The sequence below is a fragment of the Salvelinus namaycush genome, chromosome 24, assembly GCF_016432855.1.
Source record: "Salvelinus namaycush isolate Seneca chromosome 24, SaNama_1.0, whole genome shotgun sequence".
Classification (NCBI taxonomy): domain Eukaryota; kingdom Metazoa; phylum Chordata; class Actinopteri; order Salmoniformes; family Salmonidae; genus Salvelinus; species Salvelinus namaycush.
Window position 1 is genome coordinate 7744590 of NC_052330.1, and position 17424 is coordinate 7762013.

At 42.4% G+C, this 17424-nt stretch overlaps 1 protein-coding gene across 1 annotated transcript in view; it reads right to left on the reverse strand.

Annotated features, from left to right (window-relative positions):
• Window positions 1-750: 750 nt before the first annotated feature.
• Window positions 751-17424, reverse strand: part of LOC120019529 (gamma-aminobutyric acid receptor subunit rho-2-like) — a 34041-nt gene continuing 17367 nt past the window's right edge. The window contains exons 4-9 of the mRNA XM_038962825.1: window positions 2713-2936; window positions 2437-2519; window positions 2187-2327; window positions 1727-1879; window positions 1340-1548; window positions 751-1059 (exon numbers count right to left, since the gene is read on the reverse strand). Coding sequence (XP_038818753.1) covers window positions 751-1059; window positions 1340-1548; window positions 1727-1879; window positions 2187-2327; window positions 2437-2519; window positions 2713-2936 — 1119 coding nt within the window. The remainder of the gene's footprint in view (window positions 1060-1339; window positions 1549-1726; window positions 1880-2186; window positions 2328-2436; window positions 2520-2712; window positions 2937-17424) is intronic.

A 17424-nucleotide genomic window follows, 5' to 3' on the forward strand; every position in this document is an offset into this window, starting at 1 on the left:
TTATTAAGTAAGTAAATTGATAGGCCTAAAATGAATAAATAATTGAATAAATACTGAAATACTGTAATCTAAGTGAACATCTATGTCATGAAAATTCCAGCTTGTATAAATGTAGATTTAGATTTTTGTGTGGTTTGCTCAATCATGATCAGCTGTTAAAAAGAATAACACTTGGTGAATTCCTAGAAGACATGAGTCTGTGGCTGTGTTTCAATTTGCTCATGAGCAATTGATGCTTGCCAAATCAACATAGTCGATTTAGAGGTCAAACCCTCACATTATGGATCAAGCTTTCTGTTTTCTGCTTAAAGAGGCAAGCTTGGGCAACACTCAGTCCATTTTAGAAGTGCGTATACTATCAGTAATACAGATACAGTTTTCCTGCTTTGACAGTACCATGAGTATAAAATTCATCATAGTTTGTGCTTGGACCTGCATGGTTGCGTAAATAGTTTATATAGCAAAAAAAGGAAAGCTGTACAGTTGAATCAAGTAGTAAGATGGTTGTAGCTGATGGTGAGGATAGAAGGGTGTTATCCATCTAGAGATCTGTGAAAACATTTGTGAGTGCTGCTGGTGAGCACAGGTGTTATAAGAAATCCACCACCTCAATGTGCATTATGGAGGTCATTACCACTTTGAGTCAATCAGTTTGTCAGTCAGAGTTAAATAACGGTCCTGTTTCATCTGGTACAGCGACATCAGTAGATTGTCTCTCTGCTGACTGTAACAAGGCTGTCCGGGAGAGCCTCAGCAGTACACAGACCAGTAGATGAGGTTGAAAATGATGTAGGATCCAGGAAAGATCATGCGGGAGTAGGTGTCTATGGCGTGGGTGTTCTGCATGAAACTGAAGCTGCGGAAGCGCGTCTTCTTCTTGGTTGCCGTGGACTCGTTGTCCAAGGAGATGTGCACCACCATGCGTTCCTGCTTCTCCGGGGGGTCCTCAGGAGCGGGTGCCCTGGTGTACCCGGCTAGACTGTTGGTGTCGGACTCGCTGTAGGTCCCGTCCACCATCATGGTCCCGGTGTGGGACATGCCACATGTGCAGGGGAGCGACTGTAGGGCAGAGAGAGAGAGAGAGATGGAGGGAGGGAGAGAGAGAGACAGGTGGGTGAGAGAGAGAAAGAGAGATAGAGAGAGATCAGAGTAGGAAAAACGATGAAAGGACTTGTAGTTCAGTGTGGTATGATGAGGACCTTTACCTGTTCTCTCGCCAGGCCCAGGGACTGTAGCACAGAAGAGAGAGAGATAAAGAGAAAGAAAGAGAGATCAGACTAGGAAAATGCTGAAAGGACATAAAGAAGAGCAGTACAGCATAGTAAGATGGGAACCTTACCTGCTCTCTGGCCTTTTCCCTGAGCTTCCGATCTTTCCCGTCCCTCAACGTTGTCAGATAGTTGACGGCAGCATATTCCAGCACCGATAGGAACACAAACACAAAACTGACCCAGAGGTAAATGTCCACAGCTTTGATGTAGGAAACCCTGGGCATGGAGGCGTTGACTCCGGTGATGATGGTGGACATGGTGAGCACCGTGGTGATACCTGGAGCACAGTACAACACACAACGTCCATGTGAACACGAGACTCAAGGAAGTATCCTCATAGATATGAACCAACCAATCCATCTACACTCTTAGAAAAAGGTTTACCCGCCTCAGGGACAACTGAAGAACCCTTTTAGGTTCTAGGTAGAATCTTTTCTTCTAAGAGTGTATCTTACCTAATGAGACCCTGGCCGGTACGGCCCGACGGTCGATCCAGAAGGACACCCAGGACAACATGACCATCAGAGTGGCAGGGAAGTAGGTCTGAAGCAGGAAGAAGAAGATGTGGCGTCGCAGGGTGAAGTTGATGTACAGACGGTTGTACCAGCCTGGAGGGAAGAAGTGAAAGACACGTGAGATATCACCATAAATATGAAAATGGGTTTTGCTTCTCTGAAGAACTTAAGAGCAGATGTATTTGTCCAACAATGTACTGTATTTGGATTCAGTGAAATTGTCACATACAAATATCCATACAAACAGTCAGAAAATATACTTCAATTTTGTTATTCAAATAAATGTTGACTTCTTGAGAAGTAAATGCTGCAACATCCAGTCGTCATTTGTATACAGAAAGTGTTATTTTTATACAATACGTTTTCTTATCCGACCCTCAGAGATTATTTGTGGTTCTACCTGTGCTGCTGTAGAAAGCCAGTCTGGAGGTAGTGTGAAACTTCTGGATGAGGAACTGAGACAGAGAGATCCTGTCATCCGTGCTCAGGGACTCATCCCCACTCTTCCAGTACAGCATGAGGTCCTCGTCCGTGTAAGCATCTGGAGACAACAGAAATGGATTTGTAATTGAAATCTGCCTAATGTACTGTACCGCCACACAAAATCCCTTCATAACACAGTATGAGACAGTCAGAGTACCACTACTTACAGCTCTCCAGCTCTAAGGTGCAGGTCTGTGAATCCAGAGGGAAACGACTGAAGTCCATGTTACAGGCAGCAGTAACCGTCACCCTTGGGATTCAAACACAACATCTTTATATCCACCACGACGAAAACACAAAAATGTCAACATGCTACATCCTCGTAGTAAAGTATGATTCTATGAGATGGGTAGATGTGTGCTGGGAAAATGTGGATCAACTGAGTTCTGCGCTGCCATCGTAGAAATGACACAAAACGAAGCTGCTGCTTCCAGTTTCCTCACCTGAGGCTGTAGAGCACGTGTCCGTCTGGGAACACCCTGAGCATGATGTTCTCAGTGGTGGTGTCATGAATGAACGACCTCTTGGAGTGGACGAAGAACACATCAGGCACCCAGATCTTCTTGACCAGGCGCCCGTCGAACGTCATGCTCTTATTGGTTGTGCTGGGAAAGGACAGCCTCTCATCTTTCCAGTAGTGCCTCAGATACAGGGTCATGGTGAAGTCCTGCAGGTCATCGAAACAGACAGAGATGGCTTTTGGATTCATTTGTTAATTGGTTGCAGCCTTGTATAAATCCTCTGAACCCATTCCTGGATGTAGAGTTGTAGATTAAGCCATTGATTGTATATGTTGTGATTACCAGGGTCTCACCCTCTCCCTGGATTATAGTGTATATTTATGATCAGATATACACTGAGTATACCAAACATTAGGAACACCTTACTAATATTGAGTTGCGCCAAATGTTCCCTCTAAACTGCGCACATGCGCAGTAGCCCAGAGACTGCCCCTTCACTCAACTTTCTAGAGCAGTAGTCACCAACCAATCGATCTCCAAGGCATTCCTAATCAATCATTTCTGTAAAAAACTCACCGATAAAGCCTTGTGTTCCTATTTTTTTTCTTTGTCTCGGGCTGTTGATGGTAGGTGCACCCGATTCAGCTGCCTTGCGCATCGGGTAGGCGAACTGTTGCCATTTTGAACCATTTCATGCATCTGAAGGTACACACTCTACCTTCCCTGTGGGCCCAGAGAGCAAATCAAGTGCACTGTTGGCCTACCGCTGGCCAATCTGATGGCTCAGATTACCGTGTCTGCAGTAACGTAGCAGGCATAAAAGAAAGCTACAGCAAAATTGATACTGTGAGATTTCAAAACGGTTAAAACGTGACTAGAGACAGACTGTCAACAAATACAGCAAAGAGATGCTGTTTTTAATGAGTGAGCTCATGTTTAAGTTCTTACTCAGCACTGTCAACACTTTGTATTCAATACTTTTATAAGCCATAAAATGCAAGTTCTTCCTATTTCCACTCAGCACTACAACAAACACTGCAGCAGTAATGAATGAGTAGGAAAGTGTATCTATAGGTTTGCATTGTTGTTATTATTAGTGGCTTGTGCCTTTTTTAATATTGAGGACTATTTCACTTTCTCTATTCATGGGAGTAACAACATTCATTTGTGCATGAGGTGTGACTAGAGTCACCATCAGCTGTAAGACTTTGTCCCTTTTTGGCCAGTGTCAGTGGAGGAAAGGGAGAGCAGAGGGATGTTGAGAGGCTGCTGCTCTCTCCCTCCACTGAGACTGAACATCAGATGCAGGCACCATCAGCCCAGTAAAATACAAATAAAAAGTGAATTATTTAAATGTATGCTCCCTCAGCTGTGCCTCATAAGTAATACAACAATGGATCTATTACTGGTGTGATCATAAAGCTTACCTCAAACTTAAAATGGCCCGAACAATAATGCATTAGCAAGGCAATTTTGCACAGCTAATATGCAGTGATAATGTATTGGGCCTATAGTTTACTACACAGACTGACTTGCTACAGTACTGTTTTTCATTGGTTAATATTGTATAGGCTTACATTTTTTAGGAAATGTTAAATAAAATTCTGAGAGGTAGATCGCGGCTTGCATTTTGATTCAGAAAGTGATCTTGACTAGAGTTTTCCCTGTTAACACTATCAAGGTTTCCCTTTACTGTGGCAATTGTGATTGAATCAACACAGTATTAACCACTTTCAATGCAACATACCGAAACAAAACTATGCAAGAGATTTTGTTGTAGGCAGAATGCATTGGAGTAGCATACATTTGTCATGACATGCCCTGGGGGAGGATTATAGCCCCCTCCTCTCTCTCTCTCTCTCTCTCTCTCTCCACAGTTGTATGACTTTATGACAGGTCATAAATACCTGGTAGAAACTGCCATGCAGTATTGAGAGAGTCTACCAGAACAAAGAACCTCTCTTGGCCAAACTCCTAATGCACAAAATGGGAGAATTAACTTCTTATGGCTGGGGGGCAGTATTGATGGATGAATAAGGTGCCCAGAGTAAACTGCCTGCTACTCAGTCCCAGAAGCTAAGATATGCATATTATTAGTAGATTTGGATAGAAAACACTCTGACGTTTCTAAAACTGTTTGAATGATGTCTGTGAGTATAACAGAACTCATATGGCAGGCAAAAACCTGAGAAAAAATCCAACCAGGAAGTGGGAAATCTGAGGTTTGTAGGTTTGCCTATCCAATATACAGTGTCTTTGGGGTCATATTGCACTTCCTAAGGCTTCCACTAGATGTCACCAGTCTTTAGAACCTTGTTTGATGCTTCTACTGTGAAGAATGAGGGAAGGAGAGCTCTTTGAGTCAGGTGTCTGGCATGAGCTGACCATGCGCACTCCCGGGAGGACGACCTGCGTTCCATCGCATTTCTGAAGACAAAGGAATTCTCCGGTTGAAACATTATTGAAGATTTATGTTAAAAACATCCTAAAGATTGATTCTATACATCGTTTGACATGTTTCTACGAACTGTAATGGAATTCTTTGACTTTTCGTCTGACCTGCGCGTCATCAATTTTGGATTTTGGAACTAAACGCGCGAACAAAAAGGAGGTATTTGGACATAAATTACGGACGTTATCGAACAGTTCCACAATAAATCCACATTTATTGTGGAACTGGGATTCCTGGGAGCGCATTCTGATGAAGATCATCATGTCACGCCCTGACCTTAGAGAGCCTTTTTATGTCTCTATTTGGTTTGGTCAGGGTGTGATTTGGGGTGGGCATTATATGTTTTGTTTTCTATGTTTCTTTATTTCTATGTTTTGGCCAGGTATTGTTCTCAATCAGGGACAGCTGTCTATCGTTGTCTCTGATTGGGAACCATACTTAGGTAGCCCTTTTTCCCTCCTTTCAGTGTGGGTAGTTTAACTTTGTTAGTGGCACTTAGCCCTGTAAGCTTCACGGTTGTTTTCTTCAGTTGTTGTTTTGTTGGCGACATTTTAAATAAAAAGAGAAATGTACCCTCACCACGCTGCACTTTGGTCTTCCTCCAGCATCGGACGTGACACATCAAAGGTAAGTGAATACTTATAATACTATTTCTGACTTCTGTTGACTCCACAACGTGGCGGATATCTGTATGGCTTGTTTGGGCTCTGAGCACTGTACTCAGATTATAGCATGGTGTGCTTTTTCCGTACATTTTTAAAAAGATCTGACACAGCGGCTGCATTAAGGAGAAGTTTATCTAAAGATCCATGTACACTGCTCAAAAAAATAAAGGGAACACTAAAATAACACATCCTAGATCTGAATGAATGAAATATTCTTATTAAATACTTTTTTCTTTACATAGTTGAATGTGCTGACAACATAATCACACAAAAATGATCAATGGATATCAAATTTTATCAACCCATGGAGGTCTGGATTTGGAGTCACACTCAAAATTAAAGTGGAAAACCACACTACAGGCTAATCCAACTTTGATGTAATGTCCTTAAAACAAGTCAAAATGAGGCTCAGTAGTGTGTGTGGCCTCCACGTGCCTGTATGACCTCCCTACAACGCCTGGGCATGCTCCTGATGAGGTGGCGGATAGTCTCCTGAGGGATCTCCTCCCAGACCTGGACTAAAGCATCCGCCAACTCCTGGACAGTCTGTGGTGCAACGTGGCGTTGGTGGATGGAGCGAGACATGATGTCCCAGATGTGCTCAATTGGATTCAGGTCTGGGGAACGGGTGGGCCAGTCCATAGCATCAATGCCTTCCTCTTGCAGGAACTGCTGACACACTCCAGCCACATGAGGTCTAGCATTGTCTTGCATTAGGAGGAACCCAGGGCCAACCGCACCAGCATATGGTCTCACAAAGGGTCTGAGGATCTCATCTCGGTACCTAATGGCAGTCAGGCTACCTCTAGCGAGCACATGGAGGGCTGTGCGGCCCCCCAAAGAAATGCCACCCCACACCATGACTGACCCACCGCCAAACCGGTCATGCTGGAGGATGTTGCAGGCAGCAGAACGTTCTCCACGGCGTCTCCAGACTCTGTCACGTCTGTCACATGTGCTCATGTGCTCAGTGTGAACCTACTTTCATCTGTGAAGAGCACAGGGCGCCAGTGGCGAATTTGCCAATCTTGGTGTTCTCTGGCAAATGCCAAACGTCCTGCACGGTGTTGGGCTGTAAGCACAACCCCCACCTGTGGACGTCGGGCCCTCATACCACCCTCATGGAGTCTGTTTCTGACCGTTTGAGCAGACACATGCACATTTGTGGCCTGCTGGAGGTCATTTTGCAGGGCTCTGGCAGTGCTCCTTCTGCTCCTCCTTGCACAAAGACGGAGGTAGCGGTCCTGCTGCTGGGTTGTTGCCCTCCTACGGCCTCCTCCACGTCTCCTGATGTACTGGCCTGTCTCCTGTTAGCGCCTCCATGCTCTGGACACTACGCTGACAGACACAGCAAACCTTCTTGCCACAGCTCGCATTGATGTGCCATCCTGGATGAGCTGCACTACCTGAGCCACTTGTGTGGGTTGTAGACTCCGTCTCATGCTACCACTAGAGTGAAACCACCAGCATACCACCAGCATTCAAAAGTGACCAAAACATCAGCCAGGAAGCATAGGAACTGAGAAGTGGTCTGTGGTCACCACCTGCAGAACCACTCCTTTATTGGGGGTGTCTTGCTAATTGCCTATAATTTCCACCTGTCTATTCCATTTACACAACAGCATGTGAAATGTATTGTCAATCAGTGTTGCTTCCTAAGTGGACAGTTTGATTTCACAGAAGTGTGATTGACTTGGAGTTACATTGTGTTGTTTAAGTGTTCCCTTTATTTTTTTGAGCAGTGTATAATACTTGTATCTTTTAGCAATGTTTATTATGAGTATTTCTGTAAATTGATGTGGCTCTCTGCAAAATCACCGGATGTTTTGGAGGCAAAACATTACTGAACATAACGCGCCAATGTAAACTAAGATTTTTGCATATAAATATGAACTTTATCGAACAAAACATACATGTATTGTGTAACATGAAGTCCTATGAGTGTCATCTGATGAAGATCATCAAATGTTAGTGATTAATTTTATCTCTATTTCTGCTTTTTGTGACTCCTCTCTTTGGCTGGAAAAATGGCTGTGTTTTTCTGTGACTAGGTACTGACCTAACATAATCGTTTGGTGTGCTTTCTTCGTAAAGCCTTTTTGAAATCGGACACTGAGGCTGGATTTAAAACAAGTTTATCTTTAAAATGGTGTAAAATACTTGTATGTTTGAGGAATTTTAATTATGAGATTTCTGTTGTTTGAATTTGGCGCCCTGCACTTTCACTGGCTGTTGTCAAGTCGATCCCGTTAACGGGATCTCAGCCATAAGAATTAAAGTTTAATTCCCAAATAGCCTATAATATGTCATGACTTGGCCCTTTTTGGGTATAGCTAGTGGCTTCCCCCTCTCTCTCTCCTACACCCAGGTTCTGTTATCTGAGGTCGTAAATTCGTGGAGGAGACTCTTTCCCCCTGGCCATGCAGAAAGAGACACATAGAGAGAACAAAGGATTTCACATGACAAACTCCTAAATCCCCAAAATGAGGATTTGATACAAAATGTCCACTTGTGAGAAGGTGGGAATGGTCCGTGGACACTCAAGGGACAGGTATGACGAGTGTGTTTCATTTGGTGACCTCAGAGAGGACAGGAAACACACATGACTATATCTCTGAATATGTACATTTCTCAATTATGAGGTTTGATTCTAATTCTTGTATAAAATGAATGAGTAAAGATGAAACTATTTGTGAAATGATGTAAAGTGATGTTAAACCTTAAATGAAAGGGAACTGTATTCCCTTTAAAGTTTAACTAAGTCATTGGCCTGCCCCCTTGAGCACAGACATGATCTGGCGTCATGGAAGAGCCCTTTTCTACTGTTTTCTAAATCATCTTCAGACCACGTGTACCTCGGTCAGCTGAGGGGGCACAGGTTGAGTTTAGACCACAAAAACTTCAGTGTCCGCTAAGGTTGCAATGGTTGTTGAATTCCTAACCATACCACGTGGAGCATTGGCTACATGGGTGGAAATGGTTAAACTCTGAGACTATCGGTCCCGACAGAATAAGAGCAAATCTTAGATACTAATTACTAGTCAGCAGCTAGAAATTATGTCAACCTGGGAAGCGAAGACGGACAACCGCCGAAACATCTATTCTATGAGAACATTTCTGAATGGTACTCTGAAGTATCCATCTAACCACGTAAGACTGGAATTAACGCCCTTAGCAAGGAAGTAAAAAATCAATTTCTCCCACTCTCACGCGAGACCCTATCCAGGGCCAGCTCGATCAAGAAACAAGCCCGCAGGCTTTGTCGACAGACTCTGATACAAAGGTTGCGAAGAAAAAGGTCAAAAGCTTTGTTTAAATTCTTATGGCTGAAGGGGCAGTATTGAGTAGCTTGGATGAAAGGTGCACAGAGGTGCCCATATTAAACGACCTGCTCCTTAGTCCCAGTTGCTAATATATGCATATTATTATTCATATTGGATAGAAAACACTCTGAAGTTTCTAAAACCGTTTGAATAATGTCTGTGAGTATAACAGAACTCATATGGCAGGCAAAAACCTGAGAAGTTCCACTTCCTGTTTGAATTGTTTCTGAGGTGTCAGATTTTCAACCATGCTCTCAATTGAAATGACAGCGAGATATAGATGAGTTTTCACTTCCTACGGCTTCCACTAGATGTCAACAGTCAACAGAACGTTGTCTGATGACTCTAATGTGAAGGGGGGGCCGAAGGAGACAGGAATGAGTAATCACTTCCACGGGCTGATCACGCATTCACCATGCGCCTTCACATGAGGAGGACCTCCGTTCCACCGCTCTTCTGAAGTCAATTTAATTTTCCGGTTGGAACGTTATTCAAGATGTATGTTAACAACATTCTAAAGATTGATTCAGTACATGGTTTGACATGTTTCTACTGACTGTTACGGAACTTTTGGACATTTCGTCACGTTATAGTGGAGGTGCTTTCTGACTTTGGAATTGTTTACCGAAGGCGCGAACCAAAGTAGCTAATTGGACATAAATAACGGGCATTATCGAACAAATCAAGCATTTATTGTGGACCTGGGATTCCTAGGACTGCATTCTGATGAATTCATCAAAGGTAAGGAAACATTTATCATGTATTTTCTGGTTTCTGTTGAGTCCAACATGGCGGCTAATTTGGCTATTGTTCTGAGCTCCGTCTTAGATTATTGCATGGTTTATTTTTCTGTATTTAAAAAAAAAAATCTGACACAGCGGTTGCATTAAGGAGAGGTATATCTATAATTCCATGTGTATAACTTGTATTATCATCTACATTTATGATGAGTATTTCTGTTGAAACGATGTGGCTATGCAAAATCACTTGATGTTTTTGCAACTATGGAATTTAACAATGTCAACTCAGATTTTTTTATATAAATATGAACTTAATCAAACAAAACATGCATGTATTGTGTAACATGAAGTCCTATGAGTGTCATCTGATGAAGATAATCAAAGGTTAGTGATTCATTTTCTCTATTTCTGGTTTTTGTGAAAGCTATATATCGCTGGAAAAATGGCTGTGCTTATTGTGGTTTTGTGGTGACCTAACATAATCGTTTGTAGTGCTTTCGCTGAAAAGCATATTTGAAATCGGACACTTTGGTGGGATTAACAACAAGATTACCTTTAAAATGATATAAGACACATCTATGTTTGAGGAATGTTTATTATGAGATTTCTGCTTTTTGAATTTGGCGCCCTGCACTTGCCCTGCACCCTGCACTCGCTGTAGTCATATCATTCCGATAACGGGATCGATATGACAACAGCCAGTGAAAGTGCAGGGCGCCAAACTCAAACAACAGAAATCTCATAATTAAAATTCCTCAAACATACATGTATTTTATACCATTTTAAAGGTAATCTTGTTGTTAATCCCACCAAAGTGTCCGATTTCAAATATGCTTTTCAGCGAAAGCACCACAAACGATTATGTTAGGTCACCGCCAAGTCACAGAAAAATTCAGCCATGAAAGGAGTCACAAAAAGCACAAATAGAGATAAAATTAATCACTAACCTTTGATGATCTTCATCAGATGACACTCACAGGACGTCATGTTACACAATACATATATGTTTTGTTCGATAAAGTGCATATTTATATCCAAATATCTCAGTATACATTGGCGCGTTATGTTCACTAGTTCCAAAAACATCCGGTGATATTGCAGAGAGCCACATCATTTTACAGAAATACTCATTATAAATGTCGATGAAAATACAATTGTTAGACATGGAAATATAGATACACTTCTCCTTAATGCAACCGCTGTGTCAGATTTCAAAAAAACTTTCCGGAAAAAGCAAACCATGCAATAATCTGAGTACAGCTTTCAGTCAACAAAGCAGCCAAAAAGATATCCGCCATATTGGGTAGTCAACATTAGTCAGAAATAGCATTATAAATATTCACTTAGCTTTGATGATCTTCATCAGAATGCACTCCCAGGAATCCCAGTTCCACATTAAATGTTTGATTTAGTTCGATAATGTCCATCATTTATGTCCAAAGAGCTACTTTTGTAAGCACGTTTGGTAAACAAATCCAAAGTCATGAAGCGCGTTCCCTAGTTGCAGACGAAATGTCAAAAGATTCCGTTACTGTCCATAGAAACATGTCAAACGATGTATGGAATCAATCTTTAGGATGTTTTTAACATAAAACGTCAATAATGTTCCAACCGGAGAATTCCTATGTCTGTAGAAAAGCAATGGAACGAGAGCTAACTCTCTCGTGACCGCGCTTCAGAGCCTGTGGCAATCTGCCAAACACCTGGCTTATTCCTCTCTCATTCGCCCCCACTTCACAGTAGAATCCTCAAACAAGTTTCTAAAGACGGTTGACATCTAGTGGAAGCCTTAGGAAGTGCAACATAACTCATATCCCACTGTGTATTCAATAGGGGCTGGGTTGAAAATCAACCAACCTCAGATTTCCCACTTCCTGTTTGGATTTCTTCTCAGGTTTTTGCCTGCCATATGAGTTCTGTTATACTCACAGACATCATTCAAACAGTTTTAGAAACTTCAGAGTGTTTTCTATCCAATACTAATAATAATATGCATAAATTAGCAACTGGGACTGAGGAGCAGGCCGTTTACTCTGGGCACCTTTCATCCAAGCTACTCAATACTGCCCCTTCAGCCATAAGAAGTTAAAAGACAAGCCCACTCAAAATCCGAAAAGTCGATACGCTTTCACCTTGAACAGAAATGGCACATCACGTCGAACAAACACTTCACTTTGTGGGGAATATGTCCACTAACGCGACTCTAAACGGCCATACCTAGAAACAGTCCTGAAGGACTGCTTAACTTGCATGCGCTAATTGATTCGGGCGCGACAATATCGCTCATCTCTAAAACATTGTTCGATGATCTCAAAAGGGTTATGAAGCCAACTAAACGTTGGTTAAATGTAGAATGATGCGAAACTACACTTCCAGGGTCACTCAGACTACCTCGCCTCTCACATTGAGAGTCATGCTGAAACTATACTTCCAGGACATATCGCTCGTTCATCCTGTGTATGTTACCAGCCTCGAATCTGAACCCCTGCTACTCGGAGCAGACTTGATGGATCGGTTACTCACACTGATGGATTGGAAAACCAACCATGTATGGTGACAGGTCACAGTGCCTTCTCCACTGACCACACTGTCTTCCCCTAACGCTAGCTGCAATGCAGTCATCCACGAGGGGTATCTGTCGAAAGCACCCCTTGGGAAAAAGACGTTTAGAAACCTCTTGGTGCAGAATCCGATCCAAGGAGATATTACGATATCTCGACACATTCCATCAGCAAACCTGATTGACCATTATTTTCATGATTTCGAGTCCCTGAGAATGAGCAACTTCCCTCCTCCTTGAAGTCGTGCAATACTGTAGTTGAGATGAACTTCTCTTGCTCTTAGGACACTTGCGCAAGCCCTGCGGCCATCTCAGCAAGAAACACATCAATGAGCAGAGTGTACTCTGCTTCCGATGATACATCTTCCGCTTTGTGGGGGACTGTCACCCCTTACAATGACATTAACGCCGTCAGTCCAGCGACTGACCCGATGACTCCCACTGGTAAAACACATTGCGATATCACAGACAGATATCCTCGTCTCAGTTCGCAGGTACTGAAGAGGTTGCCACACGCGGACGCTGTGGTGACTGACAGGCCTCGACAGCCACTCAGCATTTTGAAGCACAAACTCCAGGAGATTTGATTGAAAGGTTTCAGCCATTCTCATAACAACACGGCCGCTGACAACTCGTACATAGGGTCCGACCTTTTCGTTTGTGCCTCGGATACCAACACCAACCGCTGGTGGGGGGGGGGGGGTCGAGACTACGTGCAACACAGTATGAGGCCGTCAGAGCAGAAAACAAATCTAGTTGTAAACTCCCCTATGAGAACAGTGAGGAGCAGACAGGCCCCTAGATGGGGATCATCTTAGAACACATCTAAGATATTACTGAGGTGTTCCACACTGGTTGTAAAAGAAGTCCAGTGGACTTTCACCTCCAAAACAAATGGAAAAAATAGCAATGCCTTTCCATATGTAGTTTCAACTACAATACAACTAGTAAAGTACTTTAATCATGTGTTCCGGTAGGATAATATTTCAGAATAAATCGGTAGGATAACTGATCCCTTGAGTACCAATACCAATGCTACCACAGTCAGTCCAGCAACAATCAGTAAGAGGATTAGAGACCTCATAAGTCAAATTGCTATTGATAAATAGTGACAGAGGAGTTAGTAGTCACTCAGATTGCAACACGTGTAAGGGAATCTCCAGAACACTCTTCTGATGGTCAACACACATGCCACTAATATATAGAACCCTCCATTCAGGAGGAAAGTTATTAGAAGTCATGAACCATGATCACACCGCGTACGACTGGTTCAGTGCTTAGAGAGTACTTCTGTTGTGAGGTTAGCTCCTCCGTGGATAACATAGCTATGAAATAGACTCCTTCATACCTATCACCACTACAATGATGTAAGACACAGTGACTTGTAGGAAAACTACTACAGGTCCCCTTAACATATGTCTTGAGGTCGACATCAATTTTTACTGACCTCCTGGCATTGACCTGGAGATTATCTGATGACGTCAGACTCATTCTGAACAGGTTGCAACCTAGCAGGATACTTGGTCCTTTCCCTTGGCATGTGCGCTTATGTAAGCATAAACGCAGACGTACAACAGAACATTCAATGAGGATTTATGCTCGGATCACTTAAGGGTCTGAAAAAAATACCAGCCTTAGTAAAGTTGAAAATTTACTCTGAGGCCATAGACTCTACACCTACAGAACTCACCAGTTTCTCCACAGAGGTCCATAGGTCATCCCTGTAGACTGCCCGAAGCTGGTGCCTTGCAGCTGTAGACTTATCATGTAGTTATCAACTTAGGATAGTGCCCTAAGCAACACACCGCACATTAGGAACACCCTAGATATGACATTAGACAATGCAATGATAGGGTCATTTTGCCAGGACCTTGGACATATATAGAATACAGTCCAATTAGATGATTTTGGTGTGATACCTTTATTTTCTATATCTTTTGTTTATGCTTTCATTCCTTTTCATTTCAGTTCCTTTGACACGTAGGAAGTGATAGAGCCATAAACAAAGTCCCCATTGTTAGGTTCTTATTTTTCAGAGTAAATAACTCGAGAAGCTTTAACCAAGTTTAATCATTCCCCAAGGGTTCTGTACAGCTGTAAACAGACAGCAAACGATTTCAGACATCACAGTTTATATGCATCCTACTTAAGACACTCCTCTTTCCCTCCAATCCTTACATTTTATGGCTCTCCACAGGAAAGTAGGTAACCAGATACCAACCCTGATTACTCTTTTAAGGGGAACTGACCTCACCCCTCACCTCCTGACCTCAACCCCTCCTTCACCTACTCCACAGATATCCATCTGTCTTCCCTATATCAACACATCGCTCTCCTCTCCTCCATCAAACACATTCCAAAGCCTTCTGGCTTTTTACAAACTCTTTCTATTCAAGGCTTTGTCTCTATCATTTATTTAATATCTCAATGTTCAAAGTTTAGCCGATTCCAACACCATACAACCATCACTTAGTGCCACAAAGCCGCTCATTTCGGAAGAAATGTAATTTAGGGACGCACAATATATCGGTGACCATATCGGAATCGGGCCGATATTAGCTAAAAATGCCAACATTGGTATCGGCCCAATGTCTAGTTTAACACCGATGTTAAAAACCGTTGTCAAAGCTATCGTGCATACCTATATAACGTAGGTACATGACGTAATAACACCACATAAAATGTTGCGCTACACGTGCAACACAGCATTCCTAACCTAGCCCACACAGTGTCTGCTGTGTGGATCGAGCAGTCAACAAGTCGGGCAGTCATTTGAAAGATGAAGAAAATTTCTGCGAGACAACTCGAAAGCAAAATCCATTAAAGCCAAGATAATTGAATTCATTGCCCTTGACAATCAACCGTTCTCTGTCGTGGGTGAGGTTGGCTTTCGCCGACTGGTCGAGCACCGGTACACACTACCAAGTGCGCTATTTTTCAGATGTTGCCCTACCGGAGTTAGACAGTAATAGCGTCACTGCTATTAGCTTAATGACATACATACTATGGAACGTCATTTGGGTCTTTGTGTGTCAACAAAGATACAGTAGCACTGTCAAAGCTGTACAAAAAGTCTGCAAACAAGCAAACACCGGCCACGAACAATGTGTTTACAATACCGCGTTGGTAATAAAGCATAATTTGTTCGACCGCAACTTCTGGGGTAGCTATCTTTAGCTTGGTACCTAGCTAGCACCAATACAACCAGCCTGAAAACAATGACCAGTAGAAACTGCAGTCATTTTCATTATTCTTAGCAATGATTTAGGAATTCATGTGAGTATGTATTAGCTAGGTTGCCACTTGTTGTTCGCCTATTGAAATTGAACTTCAGTTCATGAACATAAATAGCAAGCCAGCTACTTAACCCTGTTGCCCAAAGCTAACGTTATAAGCAGCCAGCTAGGTTCATCTGGCTAGTGAGGCTCGACCGGAACGGGTTATGTGTTGTGAAGCTAGCCACAAATAGGATTAGGCACAATAGTGGAATTTGCAGTTTGCCTTCAAAATAAAACCATGTCATTGACAGTGATGAAAATGAATACAAACAGTAGAATTATGCCATACTTTTATTTTGAAGGCTAAGCGCAAAGTCCACTATTGTGGCTAATCCTTATTGTGGCTAGCTTCACATAGATGGGTCCGCCCACCATTAATCAAATAAGAACTGTCTTATAAATTAGGGTTATTTTAGATGACACCTAGCTATACAGTTAGCTAGCTAACTATAGCTACTGAAACAGATTATGTCGTGTTATTTGACACATCAAATAGTGTTATTTGACGTGTATCTTTTTTGACACGCAAAGACCCAAATGGTGTTCCATAGAAATCCTGATTGAGAATGAAACGACTGAACAAATCAACAATGAAATAGGTTTGTGAAAGAAATAGGATTTGATTATATTTTACTGGTAATGGGGACATACTTAAATGCCAACAAAATTACATTTTGGTCAGTGTGGTGTGTATGTAACCTTAATTTAACTAGGCAAGTCAGTTAAGAACAAATTCTTATGTTCAATGATTTTCAATGACCAACCAGACATCCACTGCCCATCCTTGTGGTGTACTGCTCCACTTTCAGAGAGCCTACCAAGGTCAACCACCAGAGGGGGGACCGCAATGATGATCCACAACCAGGACATCACGTGGTCATTATTTTTATGTTGTTTTGCAACTTGCAGGATAATCACAAGATTCAACCCACCAGAGGGGGACTGTCATGATGTGCCCTGGGGGGAGGATCATAGTCCCCCCCCTCTCTCTTTCTCTGCACAGTTTTATGACTTTACGACAGGTCATAAATACCTGGTAGAAACTGCCATGCGGTATTGAGAGAGTCTACCAGAACAAAGAACCTCTCTTGGCCAAACTCCTAATCCACAAAATAGGAGAATTAAACAATATTTCTACTTTTGAGAATGTGGGAATGGTCCATCGGTACTTAAGGGACAGTTATGACCAGTGTGTTTCATTTGGTGATCTCATGAAGGACAGGAAACACACATAACTGTATCTCTTAAAGTGTACATTTTTCCAGCTATCAGGTTTACATCTAAATATTGTGAAACATATGTGATTAAATATGAAACTATTTGTGAAAAGATGTAATGTGATGTTAACCTTCTAAATGAGAGCATGGGTTTTTCATATAAAGTTAACCAAATCAATGGCCACGCCCACGTGAGCATAGACGTTACGTCAGCGTCATGAACTGCCATTTTCTCTGAAATGTATAAAACCCACTCAGGGCACAATTCACACCAGACCACACAAACCCCGGTGTAAGCTAAGGTTGCAAATGGTTGAATTTCTGTGACCAAAACATGCCGGGTGATGCTGGTGTGTGAAGTGGTTTAAACTTCAACTCTACCAAAGGATAAGTCAGAGAACGTCGTCCCCACATTGGAATGGCTACAACTCTATAGACCATTAAACCAGACAGCGGGTA